We start from the raw sequence: 27,500 nt of genomic DNA, 5'->3' as shown, positions 1-27,500 counted from the left end.
ATGTCACCGGCGCCAATCATCACTGCCATGGCCCAGGCCAGTCGGTTCGGGCCGGCGCGAATCTAACAGGCACTCCCAGTACTCGTTCCCTATTTTGAATACAACAGAAAACCTGTATACAAACTATGGCAGAAAACAGACAACTACCATTGTAGCCAGGATAGTAACAGCATATTTGTATATTTCCAAAGTTGTTTCTTTTATTTTACAGGTCAAAAATCTTTTTAGGAAAGGGGGGTGAGGATTCCTTGGGTTTTTGGACTTCTTCGACTGTAAACGCTTTCGCAAAATTTAAAAAGAAGCAGTAAGTTTTCAACTTCGTTTATTGACATTATGATCGAGCACTGTTTTTGCGAGTTCAAATGACGTGAGAGGTTGTAAAAAGCTTCATTCATACTAAAATGGTGACCGATATAGATACGCACAGCAAATCAGGTGTTGCGATTTACTGCCTCTCCTGATATGCTGTACGAATTACAATAGTTTTATTGACCTGGGATCGTACGAGTTTACGGAGAATGTATTAATCCTACTTGTATGTACTTTACGGGTGTAAATTTGCTTTATCTTATCCGACAATTGATTGGAAAAGTTGAATAAAATTACTGGAGAAAGTGGACATATATCTTTCCCAAGGCAGTAGCTTATTTCTATGGCAGTAAAATGAAAAATACCGTCTATGGTAAAATCGTCCAAAAATGGTTATTTTTCAAATAGTAACATCGACCTTGGTAGAACTATATTAGCTAGATACAGTAGCTTGTCCTGTCTGTCTATGGTTAAATGAATTTTATTCAAGTACGGTCGTGCGACCGCTGCAATTAGCGAGGTCCGTTTTTGTATCAACCCCTGTAAGCACTTATCGCGTTAAATGTCAGATGCACATAGTTCGACGTTTGACCTGCCTAGGGGGTATGATAGTAAATATGTATTTTACAGGTAACCAAGGCATTTTTATAGGAGAAGCATATAATCTTCCTATTACTATTACGTAAGTATTCATGGTGATTATTACCCTTTAGATAAGGATAACTCCATACAGACAAAGAACGCGATGAAAAGTACTCTGATACGCATATGGATACAAAGTCCTTTGGTCTTATCTTTCTTATTAAGGCCAGTCGAAAAATTGGGATTTAGGAACTGTACTTCTCATTCATTGCAGTGGACTTTTAATTCTCAGGATTGTGCCGATGTTCAAAGGATGAGTTGATTAAGCAATAAAGCACATCCAGCGACGGTATACCATGAGATTTTGACCAGTTCATGAAATATATGCACTCGCTATCGCTCGTACATATATGTCGTGAACTGGTCAAAATCGAGTGGTATACCGTCGCTGGGTGTGATTTATTGCCATTATATCATAACAGTATATAGAAATTCTGGCATGGAACGTCATAAAAGGACTTTTCCTCTAGCCAAGAAATAGTGCGCATGCCAGCCGTGGTATATCGCCAATATACCACGGTTCTTTTCGCGTCTCGATCAATCAGATCGCTGTATTTGCACCATCATTATACTGGTATGATATAATAAAACATACTGGCACAATATAAAATTGACCTGTATATCTTTGAACTATGCTACATAGTACTGTTGTCATTTGCACCTGTTCTGGTATAATCATGGACCTCCGGACTGTTCCACAGACCCTGAAAAAAGACGCGAGTTTGTGACTCAATAAATGTATGGGACTCAATTTTTATTCTACGACAAACAAAATTAAACGCCGATCATTAAATAATATGCGAGTCATCAAATTTGATGACCGTTAAAATTTAATCGCCGGGTTTCAACTATTTTTGTCGCGTAATAAGGTGGCCAGTGTGATTATACATTATATTTATGCTTTGACTTGATCACACCGCATAAAAGCCCTATTTTTGACTTGTAAATTAAGTGGATTCTCTCTCTATCGTTTCCTTCTGCGATGTCGAACATCCCTTGTTTTTTTCATTTTTCCCGCTTTTGAAAAGTCTGTCAATCATGAATGGCTCGTACTTTGTCCACAGTTCTACCCTCAAAACTCTCCAATTGCATGGTTATTGTGTGTATGGAGAGATTTGACGTCGGAGAACTAACCACTATTTTCCAACAGACAGACAGACAGTTCTTGACCTTATGGGCCATTTTTTCCTGTCTTGTATTTGAATGGTATTTTGGTGAATGGCGCGAGACGGTACGATTACAGTGAACTTTGGTAGGCCATTGATATATATCCGTACCTACGCAAACAGAATTGTCACTCATCTCAGCGAGGTACCAAGTTCTATTCAGCACGTACACCCTCTGCTACTACGACCTAAAGGAGATTACTTTGCTTCGAGTCTCTTTCGATTTAAGATCAAAGCTCTGTTATTACAATAGCAAATGTGAAGTGTGCCGTGCAGATTTAGATTTACACTTTTTCACTTCAAAAACTGAACGTTTTCCTCCCAAGTTATAAGTGTATGTACTATTTAAGGTCAGATAGCATCTATAGGAGCGCCTCAAAACTAGAGCAGTAATTTTCACCATGCCTACGGAGGTAGTTGTTGAATTGATTTGGCAATTCTGTCAAGTACACGTCCCGGAAACTAGTACATACATATCCCTGTCTGTCATCTTGTTGGCAATTTGCCCGATATGGGATCATGTAATTAAAACACCTAGTCAGCAGCTTTCAAAAGCATGATTTGTATATAGAGACAACAGTTTCGTTGAAAATGAAATGTTTGAGACAAATTTATAGAATTATTTTTATGCTAGACACATTGCTGGTGCTGGGACCTTTCTCTCCTGATTTTTCATTTAGTTTTATCACAGACAAATAGTATAGACAGACTGGAAACGCTGCATGCCTTTTGTTCCATGGTCGTCTCGGTAGACTATTGGCTTTTCATATTAAAATGAGCTTCAAAGGTGTTAAACTTTTTGGAGGCTTTGTTTGTGGTTGATAATTACACGAGATTATGCGAAAAATACGACGAGATGGCATCGTACTTCCAGTCGCGTAGCAACCATAGTTACTTTGTGAGCTCTCAGGCCAGAAACACTGCTTCACGCCAATCAAAACATAACACGCCAGCAGTTTCATAAACATGTCCTTCCTTGACGCACGTGTAAAAGACGGTATGACTGACCGTAAACCATTGAGTAAAACCAGACAGTATCGATAAAAGACTTTCAAATTTGGTTCAAACACACTCATTATATATTCATAAAAATATGAGAGGAATTTTTAAAACGGTAAGACTCACTTTCCTGAAGCTCAAAGCACTCCTGTTTTCGCCAGCACGTCAATTCCGCTCAGCACCACACGACAACAACAACACAAACTTTGCCGAACATACTTTCGCTTAACAATTGGCGAAAATCCGAAAATTAGCGAAGGATGCATAGTCGGCACTCTTTGGAAAAGAGAGGCGAGAGCAACCTGAGGCGAGGCGAACATGGATGGGTTACGTAACCGCTTCATGCCTTAAACAATACCTGTTGCGACTCTGTCAAGTATGTTTTTTTTCCACCTGAAAATTATACGTTTACTTCAAGGTTTCATGGCTCTAGGTGTAAAATACAATTAATAAAGCATATGGATGTTGGAAGAAATAATCTTTTAGTGAAATTATAATCTATGTTTCTCTGTGGTTTTATTTGGAAGCGCCCTCTTTGCTGTTAATACAACTGAGCCAGACGTGATCTGAAAATGCTGTCGTGCTGGTATGTAGGGCTTATAGTGTGCACAGCAAATCCACACTTTTATTGTACCTGACAATACGCCCATATTTTGTGACCATCCACTTCAGCGGTAAATATCACGAAACTTTGACACAGTCATTCTCGAGATAAAGATTATTAAACTTGAGGCGGCCATTACTGATGTAAAAACTCAAGTTTAAAACTTTTGTCAAATATGCCAACTATCAGTCATTTGATATGAAACAGCAATATGCTTTTAAAATTTCTCGTATTGACCAATAACAGTGTACCAGTTTTATCATGAGTCGAATTTTGTACCGTCACCATTGATATACACCTTTAATTGAAAGTATCATTAAATATGAAAATTAGCAATTAGCATACATTGAACGGCTACGTGTCTTTCACTTTTATCATATCTTTGTATCTTCGATATGTAAATATAAAGCCTTCCCAATACCCCCAATGATTCAGATGTTTTAAGTTGACCCAGATTAATCAACTTGACCGATCATAACAATTGAGGTTGACTTGGGTTCCGGCAACAAGTTGAAGATCATCTCATCCTGTATAGACAATATTTCCTATCCTTAATATTTTCCGTAGAATTTGTTTTTAAAGGATAAAGACATGCGCACCACGTACACATATACAAAAGCACAAATCGTCCACAGAGTAGCCAGCGGTCCGACACACGGCAGAGGGCGCTGTACGCATCAGAAAGGCAGGCATTTCTAATGCATATACAGTGACCGTCGCCGTGTAACGGTATCGAACCACTCTAGCGACCACAGGCACCGCCATAGTTGATAGCGCTGTCAGGGAAGGCCTCCCTTTCTACTACACTAAAAGGGCTGTCAGCTACGGCGGTGACTGTGCTAGCGACTGTGATATCGTACAAGTTCAACATGTATTTCAACAACGTATTTGCATTCATAGTCATTCGACAAATTTTGCTTTATTTTAGGCCCGTTTTAGAAGCCAGTCACAATTGTTAATGACTTTAATTTCCCTCACCACTGTAACTAGCTTTTCTTTTATAGAAGCCAGTCAGTGCAAAGACTTCCACCAAACAAGTGATAAAATGACAAAATATTCAAAATGACACGTGTTTCAGTTGAAAAGTTATTTTTTCAAATTTTATATGAAAAGTTTTGAAAAGTTATAGCAAACTGGACCTAAATAGACAGCCTCTCCCATGTACGTTTCGGATTTTTACTTTTACAAGGTCGACTGTATATTATTACATGAGCTCTGATTGGATAATAAACGATTTCGCTCCGCATGCAAAATATTATCCAATGTTGATAAGTAGACTTGGTCCAAATCTGTGATTTGTGAATGTTTTAGAGGGGTGAACGCAATGATTTGCGTTCTGTTTTCATGTAAAATGCATTAGTGGGATGAACGCGATTTTTTTTTGTGGGGGGGGGGGATGTGAACGCTGTAAAGGAGAGTTTCTCCCCGAATCACACTAACTCACTACTGCGCAGACTCAAATGTAACACGTTAAAATCGCTAGGAAAACTTGGCCTGGGCAGCCAAGTTCCAAATAGGTTCGTATGAAAGAGACACAAGAGAAACTATTATAAATAATTTTGTGTTTTTTAAAATTCACCGATTTGAACCAAGTAGAGGTGGTAAGTATAGCACATACCGTAACTACAAAGTAAGCAGGTCACAGTGCGGTAGCAGACGACAGAGTTGTCAAGATTTTGGATATAATGTTGTACGTCGTTGGTGACTGATTCACAAAGACGGTCGAATTTTTCAAAATATAATAAGTGCATATAGGCACATGGAATGTATCGCCAATTTTTCCTGACGGATATGTCGTCCGGAGCAGAATTCGAAGTTGAAATATCGGCAGTGAAACTCGCAAAGGAGTTCGGTTTATAAACGTGAAATCATACATGGATATAAAGTTGGATAGTCGTTGATAAAGTTAAACATTCAATGTTTCCAGTGTGAATTGAACGCATTTTGTGGTCATGTGAAAAGAAGAATCTCACACACCAAGGACATGGGATCAGGTTTTTTCACATTCGTAGGGGATATTTTGTATCGCATGAGCCGCAGGTCCTTGGGGTGTGATACTCTATTGATCCCGATTTACATCTAATGTCAGTTTTACTTTTCATGAAAATATTCATACGTAATTTTTCGCCTTTTGTTGCAAAAATCTTTCAGGCATCGTACTTCATTTCTGTCTTCAGTTGGTATTTCTTTAATAAATTTAATCCACTTTCGCTTCTCGAGATTGAATTGAAACTTTGCACTACATTTTCGGGTTTCTATTTTGGCTGAGATAAAAAAATATTCCCCTGGCAGCAATCGACAGGTCTCTAACTTTTACTACCTATTGATACCGCAATGGGTCAGTCGCATGGCCATACTCAACCGCCTGATGGCGCACATCTCTCTCTCTCAACATACGCTGTCTTCGTATGAAGAGAGTGTACGTCGGGAGAGAGTTGCATTGGGTCAAATAATGAGTGTCCTTGAAGCGTTTCTTATGACATCTACATTACGTTTGAAACAACAACAAAATAGTTATTTTCGTTGAATTTTATTGGTCAACAATAACAACATGACCAATATAAACAAATAACAATACAAACAACAACAACAACAACCAGATTTCAGGATTCCTGCTGGGTGGAGAAATAAATTTGTTCAAATGAACGTGTGTGCAAACGAGGTAAAAAGGGCACAATCCTTGAATATCTTAAAACCCTGCAACCATAGGCCAGATTGGGTTGAAACTTTGTATGCAGATTTCTTTAGGTAATATTAATTAGATGTGTTCAAATAATGGTGTAATAAATTTGGTTTTCATATCCCACAGTTGTTTTTATGCAAATGCTGTCAAGTCAGAATGAGATGAACAATTGTTATAGGTTTTAGAATTTTCTTTGTCAGTTTTGGTAAACAATCTCTTTAAATGAACCACTTCCAATGCCGATTTGAAATTTGGCATAAAGGTTCCTTTGAGTGGTAGTACTATAACTTATTCAGATAATGTTGAAATGAGCAAGTTCATTAAATATTTTGATAAGATTTTTTTTTTAAATTTTTGACAGCATGAATTTTGAGTACATGTGGTGATTAAATAAGCATTTGATATGGTAAAGTGTATTTGATGTCAAACTGCAGTTATTATAAATAAAAAAATCATTAGAAAGCTGAATGAGATTTGACACATTTGGTTTGATTTATATTCCATGATTTTATCAATGTTAAACAGTATCAATGTTGTGTATAGTTCAGATATTTTACATTTCCTGCCATCTGGCCTTTGTATCACTTAATTAATAGAAACATGGCCAATACCAATGTCTTTGTGCACACAATTATCGATTCATCTCAGTTGAAGATGCTAAGTTGGGTCAAGACTTGAAAGGATATGGTCATTTTCACCAGCTTAAGTTGGTCTCAATTTCGTCACCCTTGTGTAATTGGTTTTTATAAGTTTGTCAAAAAGTGGCGGCCCCAGTTGTACAGGAAGACAGAACATACCATAGCATTAGAGGTGTATCATCATTTTTAGCACTGCCAAATTGTTAACTATGGTTTAAAGAAACCACAAACGGCCAAACACTACTATATAGGGGTTGACCATTTGATATCCTTGGGGGCTTGGAAGATTTCGGGAAGAAAATTCCAAGAGGTTGTCTTTTGAAAAAAATCCAGCGAGGGATGACAGAAAAATAATTAAAAAGATTGCCAGCAGATATGAAGTAAAAAATAATGCACGGACAGGTACTCTTTTTAAAGATATCTTTCACCGTCAGCGAGCCCTTCAGGTACCTTATTTTCATATTAAACATCTTTCATGGTCACAAACATAAAACATCTGAAATCATTACATTTAATTTCATTAATGTCCTGATTTGATCAATATTAATTAATATTTTAACGCAAATTTGTTGTTTTACATGTACCCAGTGTTTCAATTTAAAACATTTAGTAGCAGTATTCATTTGTTGTGCTTGTGACAGTCACATCCTTTCACCTGAAAATATCTTGATTACTCGATAGAGCTTGTCTAAATAGCCTGCACTGGATATCCCGTGTTCATTGTTGTTATTTACAATCATGTGCCCGGCTTATCATGACACTAACATTGGTAGTGGTTTTCTTACGGATTGAGGCCTCGATGCTTCTATTTCTTTCAATCTTTCCAGCATTCAGCTGTTTGCCTATGGTTCCATGTAAACGTTTGTCATGTCATATGAAGAAAAGCGTCTTAACAAAATGAACAGCGAATATTTGCAGTTCAGCGCGCGTATGCACGTCATAAAAAGTTACCTCTGAGGTCGAGAGGGAAGTGAAAAAAAGACGCCAGAATTTACCTAGTCGAAAAAAATAATTAAGTAGGGAGAGAAAAAAATAGTGCACCAGAGTAAATCTTCCAAGCCCCCCCCCGAATATTAAATAGTCTACCCTTAGCTTGCATTTCGTTTATTTTGACAAACCACATCCGATCAAACGTGAGCACATTGTGTTTGACGCTTTTTTGTCTTTTTGTCGTAATTTGCATTCAGTAGTTTAATTGTCACGCCAATGCTTAATTTTCGCTTCATAGTCTGGTGACGTTGTGTAAAGTTCATGACCTTAACGCCCCACACCGTGTCTGTCTCTTTAAAGGCTATAGGGTCACACGAACACTACAACCAATGGTTAGATGTGAACAATAAATAATAAATGTTAATTATAATTTAGAGCTGGGACCGAACTGTGTCACTACTGTATACCTATAGAGAGAGAGTACGAGTAAGCTTTAGGTACACAGTGACATGTTATCAGCTTGTGTTCTTCAAAATGTTTCATACATACTATTTATTTATCATAATTAATATTGTTAGTTTGACACCGAGGTCATTGAAGTACATCCACGCCGGGGTCAAATTTTCTATATGACCCTCAAAGATCGTTTGAAAAATGACTTCACCTGTCTTTGGTTGCCAACGTTGACACCCCCCCCCCCCCCCGGCCTGCATTGTGTTGGCTGACCCCGTTCCTGATTTTTACTTGCATCGCGCATCCGCAGCGACAGGCTAGAATTAATATTTCAGGCGTTTCAACGATGAGCTGCCGGGAGTCCGATGAAACGAGTAGAATTTTCCGTGGTACATTTGTTCATGCCACTGCCAAGGAACCACTGGAAATTTGTGAAGATCGTATATTGGGGGTTACAGATGGCAAAGTAAGTGGAGTGCAGTGGATCATGTGCGTGAACGCCGTGGTGAGACTTCGGCACAGCTGCTGCTGTGTATACGAAGCCATAAAGGCTTTGTATGTATTATATGCCACAATGGTTTTACCTCTGTATATCGTGAGTGTTTTCTGTCAGTCTGCGATTTAAACAAAGGTCACGATGTGTATGACTTGTATCTATTTAACAACCAGTGAATAATGCATTCTGCTACCCCTACGAGATTGTCCGTTGGCTACACGCCCTTGGAACTCCGGCGGGCGCGGCGTAGCTAGCCAAAGCCAGACACTCAGCATACACGGGCACCCGTGGGTAGTTACATGTAGATTCAGTACTGTAGCTCGAAGGTTTTGCTTGGGTATTTGGGTCTGACGGCAAAACTAGACCAGTTGCGGTGGAGGGCAAAAGGGCAGAGGTCTGCCGACGCCATGACGGCGCATGTCGCCATATGCATACAAGGGACCTAAGGTGACCTTCATTCACGTCCGCCAGAACAAAAACAACATTCGATACAACTCGTTTCTCAGTGTTTCTTGTGTGAAAAGATGTCTCTGTTCAACTGCATTAGATTGACTTGTTCCCGCCAATACCACAGCAAGGCATGGTTTTGGTAAAAAAACATATTTATTTATTTATTTATTAGCCGTGTTCACAATAATGACATTGGCTCAGAAAGAAAGAGAAGGGGAAGAAAATGTACAACACTGAAAAGTTTTCATACGATGCGTAGGCTTATATAGGTATGGCTGTCTACAAGTAACCCACCTCTCGTGTTATATCATCTCCAGCCATTGTCAACACTGAATTCATATGACAATAATCGTACAGGCATAAAGCTTGGCCCTATAGTAGGAAATAAAAGCACAGTCCCCACGGGCCACAACATGTATATTATGTCCATCTATTACAGCTGTGATATACTTGTAAATTGTCCACGTAGGATGTCAGATACTAAATACAACAGCCACGCAGAGATTTATTGAGCGAAGTTGTGGTTGTGTGTACGGAATATTTTCGGTAATTTGACAGTGAATTTGTAGTCATATAACCTATGTATTGTTTAGGCCTATAGGCTTAGGTAGTGTGAACATGGGTGTTGTAACGAGACCTCAATGGTACATCAAATCACTACAAACGATATAGGTTGTACAGCTTATGCAAAGGTGACTGCACATTATCTGACCCTGACCTGACCCAACCCTCACCCCTCGGCCACGTTGTTAGGTCGAATGCGCTTCAAAGACAAATATTCAGCTGGATTCACGTATATTTTCAATTCATTGCTGGTATTCCAATTTTGCTCATTTTGATAGTGTAAATGAAGTTAACCGTGTGATTTTTTTGAAAATTGAACATATTTCCTCCTGGAGTTAACATGGGGATGGTGGCCATTTTGAATTCAAGTGTCGGTAAATTGAGTTGTTTCTGTAGTACCAAACTCTGTACGGTGACGCTTGATTTTATTCTTGATTTCGAAAGAGAAGTTAAAATTCGCTTAGGTAAGTTTAGGCAAAAGTTTACGTAACCTTCAGTTTCAACGCACGTCCTGCCTCAAAATGTTGAACGTCTCATATTGAATTTCAAAACTCAGTTCACGAAAGTATGAATTTACAACGGGAAGTGGTTATTAGTCGTCCGTGGGGACTTATAGATTGGGTCATGTCCGTCCGTCCGTCCGTTCACGCAGATATCTCAGACATGCCCCGGTCAATTTCTTTCAAACTTTGCACAAGGATAGTACCATACCCCATACATATGCACGTCGATTTGTTTCACAATGCGATCAAATTTGGCCGTGTTAGAGGACTTTTTAGTTTCCACCTCCATAGACTCTCATGTATAAGGCAGCTGTCCATAGACTCCCATGTATAAGGCAGTCCATAGACTCCCATGTATAAGGCAGTCCATAGACTCCCATGTAGAGTCAGTCCATAGACTCCCATGTATAAGGCAGTCCATAGACTCCCATGTATAAGTCAGCTCTGCATAGAATCCCATGTATAAGGCCAAGTAAAATAAAAATTTAGTTTCTCATCATATTCATATATCAAAAAGGATGCGGTGACACAGTTTTTAGCCCCACGGATGAAGTCCAGGGGGCTTATAGATTTGGTCATGTCCCTCCATTCACGATGATATCTCAGATATTTTGACAAGATGTCACGTGACCTCGGTGACCTTTGACCTCAAATATACATATTTGTCCATAACTCAGTAACCACAAGTGCTACACCCTTCATGTATGGTATGATGGGACACCTTATGACGCTACATACTGTACCTCATTAATTATGCACATATCTAATTCTGAGCAAGCCAATAGAGTTTGATGTCTGATTTTTCGTATATAGGGATAACTATAGAATAGAAATTTTTTGATCAAATGTCATGTGACCTTTGTGACCTTTTACCTAAAATATACGTTTTTGTCAATAAATAAGTAACCACAAGTGCTATGTCCTTTACATTTAGTAGGATGGGCGACCTTATGACAACACACGCTTTACCTCATTGATTATGCACATATCTAATTCTGGCAAGCGAATCGAGCTAGATGTCTGATTTTTGGCATATAGGGATTAATTAGCAATATATTTTTTTTTTCAAAATGTCACGTTACCTCGATGACTTTTTACCTTGATTATACATACCGGGGGTATATATGCATAACTCAGTAACCACAAGCTCTATACCCTCCAATTTTGATAGGATATTAGACCTTAAGATGTCACATCTTGGACATCATTTATTATCCACATATGTATTTCTTGGCTGGCCAATACAGCTAGAGGTCTGATCTATTTTCCCGATTTAAGAACCGTAACTTAGACATGCCTCATGTGTTTCAAATTGGGAAAAACAACATAGACCTATGAGCCCATAGATCTTAACATATACACTCCAATGATACTTCTTAAAGACCACATTTACCTGCCCCATCAAGACTAATACTCCCCTATTTCAAGTGGGGACTATGTCATTGTCAATGACTTGTTCAGGGTTACTGTATATAAAGATAAAACAGTTGTGTGCAGTATTTGTTAACTGATGGCTCAAAGACCCCGTCAAAGAAGCCAAATTGCTCGATTGTCTAATAAATAAATAGGTGTATTCTCGTATGCGAAATGTATGAGCATTGTATGCAAATTGACCTAGGATGAGTCATCATCGACGGAGAATAATTATATCCCAAATTGAGCATCATTTAAACTGTGGTTTGACTCAAAGACAACCAACACAAAGCGTCAAGGAAAGGTATATGCACACCTGTGCCAAAACTAGACGCTTATTTCATTGCAATTTGAGTGTTTAGTATCCGGTCCGGCTCTAGCTGCAATAATTGTAGCCGTGCGACTCGTGCTGTTGGGGCCCAAGCAGCACGGCCCAGCCCACTAAGGCTACAATCATTGCAGCTAGTCCGGGACGTGTCATGATAACTTACTTGAGGCTAGATGATTTAAGCTTATATTCTTTGTTTTGCGTCCATTGGCAATTTTGAGAGGCAGGCGGGTAGGGTTCAAAACTCACAAAAATATTTCCCAAAAACTTTGATCACTGGAAAACAGTGAGTAGCACATTGACGCAATTCAACAACGAACTAGAAAAAGGCATGACAAGAAAAACGTAACTTGGAAAAGCATCATTCAGATCATTCATGAATTTGTTGTGGAGAAAAATGTGCAACTGAGTTTTCAAATGTGGCAAGCCTCCTGGTGCCTAGAGAGAAGAATATCATTCCAAATGATAGTTGTACCGGTGCGGTACTGCAAAGGACCTTAGGCCTAAGCTTTGTCCAGTAATTGTCTTGAACGACCATATAATTTACGGTTAATGTCGATGTCGTCCCTAAGCCTGAATGTGTACCCTGCAATTACCTGAACTGTTTTAGAGGTATACTGTCACCTGTTCCAATTTTGCCACAGTTACCATGGAAAGAAAATCTAACCAATCATAGATTTTAAGCGGGTGGCCGCTTTTAAAAAACAGCGCCCTCACATGGGCATTTTGAACACAAGGAACGCCCCTTTGACCATATATAGGCATATTTAGATTACAGGTGACATTATATATTTATCAAGATTTTCTTATTTTTAGATCATATATATCAGATGTTAAACTGGCAAAAACATGTGATTGGTACACTCTCTATGTCCCGGATGACAGTGAAGCATAAAGAAATGGCCGAATCTTTAATGGACACCCACTTTTTAGAGGGCGCTAATAATGACCACACTTTCCCACAATTCCATCGTGATTGTCGACAGTTCCCAAAAAACCGACAGTGTAGTGCAGGAGTAGATCCATCATCCAAATATTGAAACAGTTACATCATAAATACTTGCCAATTTTAAAAGTATGTGACTGTGTTTCTCGTAACACAGCTTCGAAAAATAGTATGGGAAACTTTTTTCCGCGTTCGGCTTTCTGTGACCCAAAGGGAAAACTGAAAGAATGCCACCAAAGTCCCGCGTTTTGTTTGAAAATGCCGATACAAAGGGCTGGGATAACAAGACATGGTGAGTGAGGTTATCAGAAACAAATTATTTTTCTTTGCAACACAGTTCTGAAAATCATGAAACCGACATTCCAAATTCTCTTTCCAGATCCAGTTCATAGGTGGCGCTGATGAATTATCTAGCCTTTGTACCGAATACAACTTTATAGCAGAGGATGTCCAACAACTCAACGAAGGGTATGTGTCAGGCTTTTGCATGTAACGTCATCACATTCGTCCTTGTCACTTTACGTTGGTTTGCCGATAATACCCGAAAGTGTAGATGCAAATGACTTTTGCCTATCTTCCCACATTTAACTTTGGTCTAGCGATGTCAAGCTTAATCTTCCTCAGAGGCACTCACACCATGACAGTTTTCGCACATCGTCCGCTCGCACGGCTCGTTAGCCAGACAGGAGTCTTTCACTAACCACGGAAGCATCCAGCTGCCCGGAGCGGAGACCTTGGCAAGCGAAGATGGTTTTCGCACGGCCTTAGTATCCCCACCATAGTGTCCCACCAGAGATTACATGACCACCGATTATACGGTTTTTCTCCGGCAATGCCGGTTTTTAGAAGTCAGTTGACCGCATGTAACGAGCGGAGATCACAAATCTTTGTCTTCCAGCACAGCGCTAAAGTAATCATCAGTCATCGCGGAAGCAAAGTTCGTGATTTTTGTTTTGAGAAATTTTCACATTTATAGTTTAATGTCGAACACAAGTGGAAGTTTTTTTAACATGCAATAATTTGTGCGATTTAATACAATTTAGATAATTTTGCACAAATTCTGTCAATTAACTAATTTTTGGACGGCCGATGTTTTGTGTGAATGACAAAACTTGCGAAAATGTACATGAGCGAGCGAAATTCGACAATTCGTCATGCTTAAAATATGAAATGAGGACACAATCGAATGAAAATAGTATTCCTCACGTCACATCAATTCTGAATAATCACAATTATCCGTCGACATAGGGTCAAATACTCCGGTCCTCCGACTTCCCAAAATACTTTCGTCATTTCACTCCGTCTAAACAAAGTCAAAATTACCGTATGTATCATTATTGGTTTCTGTAATTTTTGCCGTCTAATTAATAGTAAGCATGAGATTCCGCGTTCCGAAAATTGTTGCAGTAAGTGCATTTTCCATTCGTAAACAACAATAGATGATGTAGAAATATAGACAAATATCAAAACGACAGATCTAAAGCATATCTGTAGATATTCAAACCTTGCTATTTGAACATGCCTTAGAATCAAATTTTGTTAATTGTATAGACAAAACGTTTATTAGTAAGTTCGAGCCGTTTTCTATTTTTTGTTGTTGATTATGCCACATTCTTTCAGCTCCCCAGTCTTTTAAATTTCATGTGCTTTTGGCATTTTCACAAGTTACCTGTCAAGTTTGCCTTTATTGTCGATATTTATACAACCAAATGCCCCACACTCATCTTTCATTGTTTTTTCTTCCCTTCTCTTTGTGGTAGGCAGTTTCTCATTCCAGGTTTTGTGGATACCCACTTCCATGCACCACAATATCCTTATACGGGAACTGGAATGGACTTGCAGCTTCTTGGATGGCTTGAAAAGTACGCTTTCCCGGTGGAGAGCAAGTACGCAGACGCGGACTTCGCCAAGCGTATGTATGACAAAGCAGTGGTACGTGTTTGATGAGTTCGTTGCATGCAATGCACTTGCAATGCAAGTACATCGCTGTACTGGTTAAATATTCTTCTCATTTATCTCGATACTATTTGTTGCTACCAGCAACAGCGTTATTTGGATCTCTCCATGTGACCAACAATACCGGCAAGTCGTAGTAGTGCTTCAATTCAAAACCTTTGCGATCACGCAGAGGGGAGATTTCCTCGAGTGTTGATCTGGGACGAAAAGAAGTATGTTTTCACATGCAGGCACGACTATGTATATCCGTCATTTCTTTAATCTATATTACACAGCTGATACATTGTGAACGCGACTCATACAATCAGGCTCCCTGACTTTCCACAATTTTCATTATTCGTTTTGTGTTTTGCCCGGATTTCTTGGTAGTTTCCCGCAAGCATGCCGAAATACATAGTGTTCGATTTGTCAACGTGGACTTCATTTTGTAAGTGTGAAAAGCACAGTTCGATGGCCCAGTACAAGAGGAACGTATCTCTTGTGTTAAAGCATAGAAGATATGTGCCTATTGCAATGTGCCATTGAGTTCAAGTGAAGGAAATGTTCTGTTCAGAAGTCAGTATACGGAGACGTCAGTATACGGTACCAACTCTCCATGTCATATGTGTAGATATGTAATTCACATCTTTATGTGTCCGAATACTGAGTATTTCAGCAGGTTTTAGGAGCAGACCGAAAACTCTACTCCATCAAAGCGAAGATAATACAAAGATCTTGAAGTTGAAAACTCATGTTGATTTTTTTCTAGAGACATTCTTTGAAATGGGGAACCACGACAGCCAGCTACTTTGCCACCATACACACTGAGGCTACGCTTGAACTTGCTAAAGTCGCAGGTGAGGCTAATATCAAGGTATAAAAATCCGACGGACGCATATCACGATGGAATCAAAGCATCAAAATGGCAATGAACCACGGCTGCAATACGATGACACCGTTGTTACCCATCTGCAGGGCCGCAAAATCGGTCAAAGGAGTTATAAAACATAGTCTATTGAGTACAGTGCAATTTCTTTGAAATTCAATTTTTAGTATGTCGCCACTGGCCATTTCAGAACCTTTCTCAGGCTTCCTTTGCTGTTTGATATTGCTCGTTTCTGGCCAACCCAACTTATTACCCCTCCCTCTAGCTAGCGACGGACCAGTCCGGCCCGCATCAATTACTCTCTTACTGCTGTGAACATCTGGGAGGGTTATTTTTCAAGTCCTATACCAGGAATATCATTAAGCGTTTGAAAACGAGCATGTCCTAGGAGTGACATCACATAGAGGCTAACGGAAAAGTTAGGCTGTGGTTTATATCGGTGTTAACATCGTTACACCCGCCAACATATTAATCGCCCTACGATTCACTGTGACAGTCGTACTAGGTTTGGTACACGTTGTGGTTCACTGAATTTTCTTTTATGTTCGACAATTCGGACATGTTTCAGCCAAACGGGGACAGAGGGCGTTTGTGGGAAAAGTTAATATGGATCAGAACTCGCCAAAGTTTTACATCGAGTCGACGGAGGAATCGTTGAGAGAAACAGAAAGGTTTGTAATTTATGTTTAATGATTTAAGCATAACGTAGTGTAAGATTGCGTCTTCCGCTACATACATGAACTGCTAATATGTCACGGAAAGGGAGTTCATTTGTGATCTCATCTACGTTTTTATCATCGCTGAGCAAAACCAAAGTAATGTGCTAACAGTTTCATTCTAAATACAAAAACACAAATGGTTCAACTCCGCCCCTTGACCACGTCTATGGTGGCCTGGAGTTGTCACCAATAAAAATACGTCTAAATTATTATTGTATTTTGTTTTTATGTCAAAAATTATTTAAAAAGCGATTTTTTAACAAACGAATTCGTGCGTAATAAGTGACATCGAAACAAAAAGGAAAAACTATCGCAAATAAGTCAAAATAAATTAGAAAAAAATAATTTTTTTGTTTCTTGAAAAGGAAAAAATCAAACATTAGACATTGAAAACAAAAATTGTTTGTTTTATAATTTTATCTTGATTAAAAAAGCAGGAACATTTCATTTGAAACATTTTTTAAGAAACAAAAAAAAATAAAATCATAATTGAAACTAAATATGATAAAGTGAAATTAAAATGAAAAACATTTCACGTGAAATGAAGAAATTAAATGTTAAATGAAAAAAAAATTGAAGTACAATTGAAAATAAAAATTCAAACTAAAATGAAAATAAAAGTAAATTCAAAGTAAAAAGAAAATTAAATTCAAAGTAAAATGAAAACGAAATGAAATGTATTTCAACTATGGCCGACAGTTATCATAGTAGACCAGCATCCTTTTCGGTTCCCATAGAGTTACATGCAGTCTAATGACAATCCTCGGCCGTCGTATCACAAGCAAAAATTTTCAAAAAGAACAAAATCAAAATTTGGCGATGACCGAGGATTGTCATAGTATACCAGCATGCTTTTCGGGAAGGAGATCCACAATCATGGCGGCGATACGAACGCTTCCCTCGCATATAGGGAGAAAAGTGGGCTTTGCGTGAGTTTACAAGCGCAGCATAGCATATCATGTACCTAGTCGAGGTCAGTGTAGTGACCTGTACATTCTATACATATGTTAATTTGTTGCATCTGTATTGGCACTGCACCTGTGTATTTTGCACCTGCATCTGTATTTTGTGTATTTAAAAGAGAAAATGAATAAATCGGACAGTCAGTGATATGTCATCGTCGTGTCAGCTCCCGTTACTGTGTGTATGGGTGTATGCCTTTCAACTTGGTCATTCTGAACATTACAGTCAGCGTGCTCGAAAAAGCAGACCAAAGCAAGTTCTGGATTCCAAATCGACTGTTTTCGGGGGAGAAATCGCGCGCCGCAAGTCCGCGGCGCCAGCTGTGGTGGGAGGCCAGTAACAGTACTATTAAACACACAGTCCTACACTGTTATACTGACAGGCCGATATATCCACAACAAGTGGACATAAAGTTCGCTGAGGCCGAAGGTCTTGTCAATAATTTCGCATACAGGACCCAGTGTGACTGACAAAAGTGCTGAAGGAAATAAATAAGCAAATTAAATCATAAAAGTGACGACGCTATTAGTATAGCGTGAAAACTGCAGGGTTAAGCTTACTAATTACGGAGCTGTCACTCTAGTCTATGGTTGGGCTTGATTTACATGTACTTGGCCGAACATGGAGGTCGGTCGGAGCAACTACAAGCTAGCTGTGTAGTCTGCTTGCCCGAGCACAGGGCATCGCGAGCAATATTGGTTTATTAGTTATGAATATGATCAATAAATATCATGTATTAAACTTTTTTTCATTATACAAGCCTTACCTGTGTCTACTTTTTGCGTATTACTAGTACTTCACCCTAGCTATCTGTGTATAGTATTTCAAAGAAAACAGTTAATATCTGTCAATTGCCCTCCCTAATCCCCGTCATTAATTCGTTCTGCTGATCACCGACTACTACCTTATGAGTTATTTGGTCAAGGGGATAAGCCCCCCCCCCCCCCCCACGTCGGTGGTCGGCAGAACAACAAATTAATGACGGGGATAAGGGAGGGCATTTAACAAATGTGGACTGTTTTCTTTGAAACACTATACAGAGATAAATAGGGTAAAGTATTAACACACACTAGCAACAGGTAAGGTTTGTATAATGAAAACACTTTAATATATGATATTTATTTATCATATTCATAACTTCTAGATGAATATTACTTGCAATACGCCCGAGGTAGAGTGTCAACACAGTCTCAGCAGCCGGCTCGACCGCCCCATTTGCGTATCACACTATAAACGGAGCCACTGTGGCAAGGGTGCGGGAAAAAGACTTTCCCGACGACCGAGAGTTAATGGCCCGAGAGCGAGTGTCGAAGGCACATCACAGGGGACCCAGAGATCTGGTTGTTGTTGTTTGCATTGTTGTTTATGTTTATTAGTCTTGTTGTTGTTGACCAATAAAATTCAACGAACATAATTGTTATGTTGTTTCAAACGTAATGTAGATGTCATAAGAAACATTACAAGGACACTATCATTATTTGACTCATTGCAACTCCCGCCGCGATGCTGTTGAAACAACAACAACAACAACAACAACACAGTTATATCCATTGAATTTTATTGGTCAACAACAACAACAACAACAACAACAACATACAACAACAACAACAACACGACCAATCAACATCAACAACAATACAAACAACAACAACAACAACCGAATCTCTTGATTCCCTGTGTAAAACGATTGAAACTAATTTGGCCGGGATAATTGGATTTTCATGTTTTTAAAATTTCTCAAAAGTGTTAGGTGCTCTCTGGCTGATTGTCGCAATATTACAAATTACTCATAGAAACAAGTGTGTGACTCATAAAGGAAAGCAGATGAGCTTACATTTGCAGATCAAACAGGCATTGCTTCGCCATCAAATTATCCCAAATTAGTTCCAATCGTGTTGTGTGCAGATACAGTGAAGAACAAGGGTGATAAATCGCTGCCCAGTCGTACAGGCGAGACTCGCGTCTTCGACACTCGCTCTCAGGCCATTACTAGCTCTCGGCCGGCCGGGGCTCTCGGTCGTCGGGAAAGTCTTATTCCCGGACCCTTGCCACAGTGGCTACATTTGTAGCTATATAAACAAATTGGGCACTCAGGCCGGTTGTGTAGACTTCACTCTGCCTCGGGCCTGCAGACTACAAAGCAGGCTGAAGTCACCCCGAGTAAATCAAGCTCGTCCATAGAGTGGCGGTCCGTAGTCAGTAACCCTGGGCCCTGCAGGTTTCACGCTAAGCTAATATCGTCGTCACTTTTATGATTTTATTTGCTCATTTGTTTCTTTAGCACTTTTGTCAGTCACACTGGGTCCAGAATGCGAAATTACTGACAAGACCTTCGGCCTAAGCGAACTTTATGTCCACTTGTTGTGGATATATCGGCCTGTCAGTATAACAGCGTAGAACTGTACTGTCACCGGCCTCCCACCACAGCCAGCGCCGCGGACTTGCGGCGAGCGATTTCTCCCCCGAAAACAGTCGATTTGGAATCGAGAACTTGCTTTAGTCTGCGTTTTCGAGCACGCTGACCTCGTCTAGGTACATGATATGCTAAGCTGCGCTTGTAAACTCACGCAAAGCCCACTTTTCTCCCTATATGCGAGGGAAGCGTTCGTATCGCCGCCATGATTGTGGATCTCCTTCCCGAAAAGCATGCTGGTATACTATGACAATCCTCGATCGCCAAATTCTGATTTTGTTCTTTTTGAAAATTTTTGCTTGTGATACGACGGCCGAGGATTGTCATTAGACTGCATGTAACTCTATGGGAACCGAAAAGGATGCTGGTCTACTATGACAACTGTCGGCCATAGTTGAAATACATTTCATTTCATTTTCATTTTACTTTGAATTTAATTTTCTTTTTACTTTGAATTTACTTTTATTTTCATTTTAGTTTGAATTTTTATTTTCAATTGTACTTCAATTTTTTTTTTCATTTAACATTTAATTTCTTTATTTCACGTGAAATGTTTTTCATTTTAATTTCACATTATCATATTTTAATTTCAATTATGATTTTATTTTTTTTGTTTCTTAAAAATTGTTTCAAATGAAATGTTCCTGCTTTTTTAATCAAAATAAAATTATAAAACAAACAATCTTTGTTTTCAAAGTCGAATGTTTGATTTTTTCCTTTTCAAGAAACAAAAACATTATTTTTTTCAAATTTATTTTGACTTATTTGCGATAGTTTTTCCTTTTTGTTTCGATATCACTTATTACGCACGAATTCGTTTGTTAAAAAATCGCTTTTTAAATAATATTTGACATAAAAAACAAAATACGATAATAATTTAGACTTACATTCGATTCTAGTCTCGCTACCTTAAATAGCCTTTGTCTTGTGCGGGGAGGGGGCGCAAACTACAAATACAGTATATTGAAATGCATCCTGGGTAAAAAGTTGACTCACCACAGCAAGAGTTTGAAATAGTGAGATGTCAATAATGCTTTTAACTTGCAGAATTCGTTCATCTTTTCATCTTTTTAGGTATTTCTGGCATAAAATTCCTGTATAACCTAGAACTTTACTCTTGCTTCTGTAATCTTATGTGTTTTACCTGCAGAAATCCACCATATTGAAAATATGGTCGACCACCTTTATACTTTTACGACCCACTTAGGTTGCAAAATCGTATTTAAGGTATCGAGAATTCACTTATCACCAATGTAGTCTACACAATATACAGGCAACGTGTACATTAAAAACAAAAAAGCGAAAGAAGTAATTGAAAGGTTATACAACTGCTGGCCCTTTTTAACCATATGTCCCTAACGAAAGGATTTGCCGAGACTTGAAGATCCGTCGCTCGAGGGCGCTCTCTACGCTCCCCGTCTCGGGGGAAGGGAGCGTCCGCGGACGACGGATCTTTCAGTCCAGGATTTGCCAGCCTACTTACCGATGTGATTTCATAGGAGTTTCCTGTCAGATTTATTGCAGAATTGAAAAAGCTGAATCTACCACGAATTACCCCAGTGATCACTCCAAGATTTTCGCCCTCGTGCACAGTAGAGTTGTTGGAAGGTCTTGGCAAGCTGGCTAAAAGATATGATTTACCGATACAGGTAACGAGCACTTGAATAAGCCAGGCTTGCTCCTATAGTATGGCTTGATACCTAATGTCAACCCAACGGCTTTGTCTGTCCCTAGAGATCTTGAAACAAGTTTACTTCAGCGAAAAATAACTCTGAGCTGTAGGATGTTTCTACAAGCATAGTTAACACTTTAGAAATGCACTTTCGGAATATTTATGGAATCAACTGCAGTTCAGTAGTGTTACTACATACCATACTACATACAGGCGAATCAGATTTGCAACAGGAAAAGACGTGTTTATTTATTCATCTATTCATCATAGTTGGGCGGAAACCCACCACCAGGATGACTTACGATTACTCAATGGAAAGGAAAAACAACAAGCAAGTAAAAAGGCCTTTTTCCAAGGGCAGTACACCGTGGTCTACTTCGGTCTCGAATTCTCATTTGTACAATCGTGAATCCGATGCCCAAACACAGGCAAATGTGATACCAACAAAATATAGCGTAGGACATGCGTGCGCTGCAATGCTAGCAGCCGTAAAACAACCTGACAAATTTTGCTCATGTCTTGAAGAATTACGTAATCCTAAAATTTACCCCTTCATTAGTATTTACGTGACTCTTTCTTTTCCAGAGTCATATGTCGGAAAGCGCTGAGGAATGTGAATTGGCTGTGTCATTGTTTCCAGACTACAAAAATGACACGGAAGTTCATGATAGAAGTGGACTGCTTACAGACAAAGTTAGTGCACAGTTTTTTAAATCTCTGTCTTTGGCGAACATTCTTGTCAACTAGTACTGAAAAGGCAATGACGTGAGGGGCGCGGGTCGCAGCCTGCGTGGACTAGGATCGTGTCTTGTTCAAGCTCCTTTTGTGATGTATTCTGTGATCATGGAATTGGTTGTGCAAACAGTTTTAGTCGATTTTAGGCCTAATATGTTCGCGATTCGAACTCCTCTTTATTATAGAGTTCACAATTTATCAAATATTCTCTGAAATTCAAGTACATGTATGTACGTTGATCCCTTGCAATGCGGTAATTTGTTCTAGACGTATATGGCGCACTGTCTTTGCTTGAGCGATGAAGAAATCGACATAGTCAGACAACGAGGTTGTGGAATTGCCCATTGTCCAAGTTCAAATACAGCGTGAGTTTGTGTATCTATCAATCAATCCATTTACCCTTGTATCCGTATCTGTCTACCGACCTACCCATCAATCTATCTTCTTTCTGGCTGCGTGTTTGTTTGTTTGTCTGTCTGTCTGTCTGTCTACCTGCTTGTCTCGCTACATACATGTTATTATATAGGTCTATACATATCAATTCATTCGTGTGTTTGTTAAAAAATAACACATTGATACTATTTCATCAAGGAGGGGAAGAAATTAACTTAGTTCGACTAGACTAACAATGCCCAGTTATTTCATTAGCAGAGACCAATGCGACACACAGCATGAATGGAATTTCCTTGAAATATACGAACAGTGTTATTGAAAGCAACTTACGTCATTCCTAGTTTCCCATTCTTTTCGTTGTCATCAGTGTGAGAAGTGGGATGTTTGACGTGAGGAAGATGCTGAACGCTAAAGTCAAAATAGGACTCGGAACAGGTACAGTTATGATATTATGTTGATATCGATCAATCTTATTGGGGTGGCTACTTGAGTTGTTGCAGGAAAGGGTTACCCTACCTAGGCTAGCCAGAGATCAGAACGAGGTGGGTTTAGTCAGTCTCCAGGAATATGGGTACGATCATTTGGACAAATGGCCCGTAATCAATGCCAAAATTCAGACAAACATCTTCAACTTTCGACTTAGCATTTTCAACATTCGAGGTAGCGTGTTCATCGTTCCACCTCTCATTTTTTGGCGTCGAAGTGTCATTTTCATGGGCGATCCATGCGATTTCGATTGTTGTCAAAGGCGGGTACGAGAGTTGAAAAATTCTACTTCCAGTGTTTAAAGTGCGAGGACGTAAATTGAGCGTGCGTGTCCGGATTTAGGCCTCAAGTTGCAAGCCGTACAGGATAAACAACTCAACACATTGGTGCAGAGAAGAGCATAACTCTGAGACATGTACAAAGCAAAGCCTCCGTGTTCGCTATTCCAGGATTTTTTCATGTTGTCTTTTCTCTTTTTTTCAGACGTTGCAGGTGGATACCAACCTTCCATTCTCGATGCAATCAGACAGGCAATCATCGTTTCTAAGTTACTGTCGCTAAATAAACCCAGTGATTATCAGTCAATCGAATATAGAGAAGCGTTTATGTTAGCAACGCTAGGCGGCAGTCAAGGTTAGTGAGTGGTTTTCATGATTCATTTAAAGGGGAGATTTTTTATCACTTTTATCTCTGCACAAATTGACTAACTAGACTCAACTCTCAAGGAGAACAAAGAGTTTAAATCACAAAAACCAATCAGTTTCAATTTGCTCCCGGCCGCAAGATCGGCGGCCTTTGCTGTAGTAAAATTCTAGCTTGCTTATGAACACTTTTCTATGAAACATAAAGTAACAACAAATACCTCATCATGGACAACATTCTTTCAGGACAGAGGATATACTAGTCCTCCCGGTTTTTACCTATCTCGGGTCATCTTAATGACAATTTATTGAAGAATTTGCGAGAGGGACATCACAGCCATTCAATATTACAAACCTTTTTTGAAGAGTTTTCATGCAGCTTTGATAACCGTGCTGACCGGCAAACCCATTCCAGTTCTAGGTTTAGACGATAAGATTGGAAATTTCGAAGTTGGCAAAGAATTTGATGCCCTCTTGATTGACGTGTGCTGTGAGGACAGTCCATTTGATGTCATCAATGATCTCTACACGGATAACATAGAGGTTGGTGCAAGTGCATTGTTGTAGCAAAACAAATCTTCCTACAATAGGGGAAATATCAATATTAAGGATAAGGCCTAAACTTAGATATTTGTCAATCTTTTGTTTAAACAAAACGAGAGCAAAGGATATTCCTCTATGTCTTTGCAAAGCTTGACATGACATTTATAATTAATCATGGCCATGGCCAGTAAAGAGACTATGAATACAGTGATGTTCACCAAAGTGTTTCGAGGTATGTTCAATGATACCCGGAGAATTCTATTTCACAGAAGATTCATGCGTTGATCCATTTGATGGATGAGTGTTTAGACAATATGTCCTATATCTGTTTCAGTTTTTTTCTTTTCCACTTTATCAAAGTGTTCTTTGCGATAAGATGCTAACAGTACTGTGTTATAAGGACTGTGACGCGTAACTAGCATCATCTTCCTTGTTGAATTATTCATGAAAGACAGCGAATTAGCTCTCTGTAACACTCATACCCGAACTTCATTTTATGAGTTTTGCAATTATGAAGAAACAAATCGCGAATGGACACTTTTGATCCAGCAAATTCAGTGCAGTTCTGAACACAAATAAAGCTGTTCTTGTTTGAGAAACCATACTTGCCGAAACAAGGTGTTCTTTGATTTAATTTGCACTCTCCATTTCATTTGTCAGGACAAGGTGCAAAAGTTCCTGTATCTCGGTAAGCCTGCACTTTTTAAATCGAACTATAAATTTGGATATTGGTGTCGTTGGATATTTGATACTCGATTTGATGCTTAAAGAGTGCACTGAGAGAGAGAGAGAGAGAGAGAGAGAGAGAGAGAGAGAGAGAGGAGGGATACCGGAGGGAGGGAGCTCAGCAATACAAACATTTTGTATCTTCTTTGTCTTTGACCAAATATTGAATTTCATTTTCCAACTAGGACAGTCGACCTCTCCACGTTGACTCGTTCATGTATTTACGTTTTCAACTTTATTTTTTCAGGGGATGACCGTAATATTAAAGAAGTTTACGTTTGTGGCGAACGCGTGAAAGAACCCAAGACATGAAAAGGGACCGCTGTTCACAAACGTGTCCGCACGGGTAATCGGTTATCTCAGGAATTGGGTTTTACAAACACTGTTGTATGAAGGACTACGAGGAACCGGGGCAAATGCAAAACTTACTTTGTTTATAAATCTAAGGGAGGTTATCACAGAGATATTAAGGCCACGAAACGTATCATTTATTTCTTGAAAAGGGTACCGTTGCTGCAGTAACTAATATATAACCACCTGCTCATCTTTTGTGTTTGTCGTATTTACTTTTTGTGGAGCCATCACGGCCAAACTTCAACAATTTAATAAGAGAAATAATGCTCCACCGGTCGCTTACTAAAAGAAGTTGCACCGTGAAAAGTTAGTTTTACATTTCATCGAACTATAACGATAAATGTAATGAGCGAATGTCGGCTGATCAGACGAAAATGTTTATCCAGAGCCATAATGTGTCGAAATTACTATTATTATTATTATTATTATTATTACACTTTATTTAAAGAGGGTAATCTGATTACAGTAAAGTAATTGTAATTTCCATCAGAGCCCTCATGAAAAGAAGGCAAAATACACAAACAAATCATCGAATAAACAAAAACGTATGGAATAGACGAATAGAAGATGTCGAAGACAAAGGAAAATAATAACGGAAACAAACGTTCACGCGACAAAATCATTGTATACTCTTGTATGGCTAAGTGTTATTAATGAGTGTTTCACTGTTAAGTTACTGTGTTGAACATTTCCATCGACAACCCTTCACCCCGTCAATACCTTCAAACTCGAAGGTAATATAGTCTATTTCGCGTTCTTTCACGCACAGATCATGTCAAATTACGTGTATACACGAAAACTTACGCTGTCGTATATAATAGCGGATCCGAACGTTTCATTAGAGAGCCAGTAATGCTTATTTCTTTACCGTTTTTATTTTTAATATCTATTATAATTTCTTCTTCTACTGCCCAAAGCATCATGTTGATATACAGAGTATTCAGCTTGTCAACCCCGACTGTACATGTTTAAACTGCATTGTTATTGTTGACAAGTCAATTCTGGTCCGGACTAGAATTCAAATGTAAACAATAACAGTACATTTTACACATATGGTCGCTATATTGACAGGCTCTCAGAGTAGAATAATAACTTGAAATTGACATAAAATAAAAATAAACAAAAAATTATCGAAAGTAAGCAATACTGCCCCTCAAGAATGCTGGCTGCATGTATTTGTAGACTGAAAGATCCGTCGCTCGAGGACGCACCCTGCGCTCCAAGGGGGCTCAGAGAGCGCCCTCGAGCGACGGATATCCAGTGTAAGGTATTTGTTGCAAGGGAGAAATCTACAAAAAAGTGCATGGAATATGTATGGAAATCCGGTAACGACATGCGACATGCGACCTGCGACTTCAAAACTGCGTCCTGCGTGTTTGTCAAAGTGCAACCTGCGACTTCCGGGTGCTCTAGTCTAGCTGCCACCTGCGAGTTTGAAACTGCGACCTGCGAGATCACGACCTGATCCATGATTTCAGGTATTTGGTGTTTATTGAGAGTATGAAAAGCAGTCACAAGTAATATCAGTGATAGGTGGTGTCATTTAGGAAAGAGATGAGCTTCGATGAAAAATGCAACTGAATGATGAAATTTGTGGCTGACACGATGCATTTTAGGCAATGATGAGCCTATGTCGAAATTCAAAAACACACTGATCCCCCCTATTGGGCATTTCAAAAACAGGGTGACCCCCCCCCCCCATGAATCCACCGCCCCCCAGGCCGAAGAAACTGACCAGTCCCTAAAAGCGGACGATCATGAAGATTGGGTTCAAAACCAAGGGAAATGTTTGATTTGACAAAGAGGACAAGATACCACTACCTCTCTGATTTCTCAGACTGTCTATGAACATGGTCCCGTATTGTGACGGAAAATTGAACGATCCGTGGATTTTAGCTTCAAGCGTAATT

The 27,500-nt window shown here is 39.2% G+C and overlaps 1 protein-coding gene across 2 annotated transcripts; it reads left to right on the top strand.

Moving 5' to 3' along the window:
* Nucleotides 1–8,697: 8,697 nt before the first annotated feature.
* Nucleotides 8,698–25,995, top strand: LOC139141036 (guanine deaminase-like). 2 transcript variants are annotated; one of them, XM_070710604.1, is made up of 13 exons: nucleotides 8,698–8,890; nucleotides 13,504–13,592; nucleotides 14,885–15,056; nucleotides 15,829–15,916; nucleotides 16,514–16,616; nucleotides 21,554–21,689; nucleotides 22,298–22,405; nucleotides 22,715–22,812; nucleotides 23,208–23,275; nucleotides 23,810–23,959; nucleotides 24,383–24,510; nucleotides 25,171–25,198; nucleotides 25,484–25,995. In XM_070710604.1, the coding sequence occupies exons 1-13, from the start codon at nucleotides 8,771–8,773 to the stop codon at nucleotides 25,546–25,548; spliced, it is 1,353 nt and encodes a 450-aa protein (XP_070566705.1). In that variant the 5' UTR covers nucleotides 8,698–8,770; the 3' UTR covers nucleotides 25,549–25,995. The 2 variants fall into 2 exon arrangements, with proteins under 2 accessions (XP_070566705.1, XP_070566706.1); XM_070710605.1 differs by lacking the exons at nucleotides 21,554–21,689; nucleotides 22,715–22,812 and having other exon boundaries at nucleotides 25,484–25,747.
* The last annotated feature ends 1,505 nt before the right edge of the window (nucleotides 25,996–27,500 follow it).

This window comes from Ptychodera flava, chromosome 9 (assembly GCF_041260155.1).
Source record: "Ptychodera flava strain L36383 chromosome 9, AS_Pfla_20210202, whole genome shotgun sequence".
In the NCBI taxonomy this organism is placed as follows: domain Eukaryota; kingdom Metazoa; phylum Hemichordata; class Enteropneusta; family Ptychoderidae; genus Ptychodera; species Ptychodera flava.
The sequence above is the reverse complement of the archived record's forward strand: the minus strand, read 5'-3'. Positions and strand labels throughout refer to the sequence as shown.

Excerpts from the sequence above, each read along its gene's own strand:
- LOC139141036 (XM_070710604.1), top strand. The coding sequence starts at position 8,771 with ATGAGCTGCCGGGAGTCCGATGAAACGAGTAGAATTTTCCGTGGTACA. Across the intron at positions 15,917-16,513 it reads TGAACTTGCTAAAGTCGCAG|CCAAACGGGGACAGAGGGCG; the intron begins GTGAGGCTAATA and ends GACATGTTTCAG. Across the intron at positions 21,690-22,297 it reads GATATGATTTACCGATACAG|AGTCATATGTCGGAAAGCGC; the intron begins GTAACGAGCACT and ends TTTCTTTTCCAG.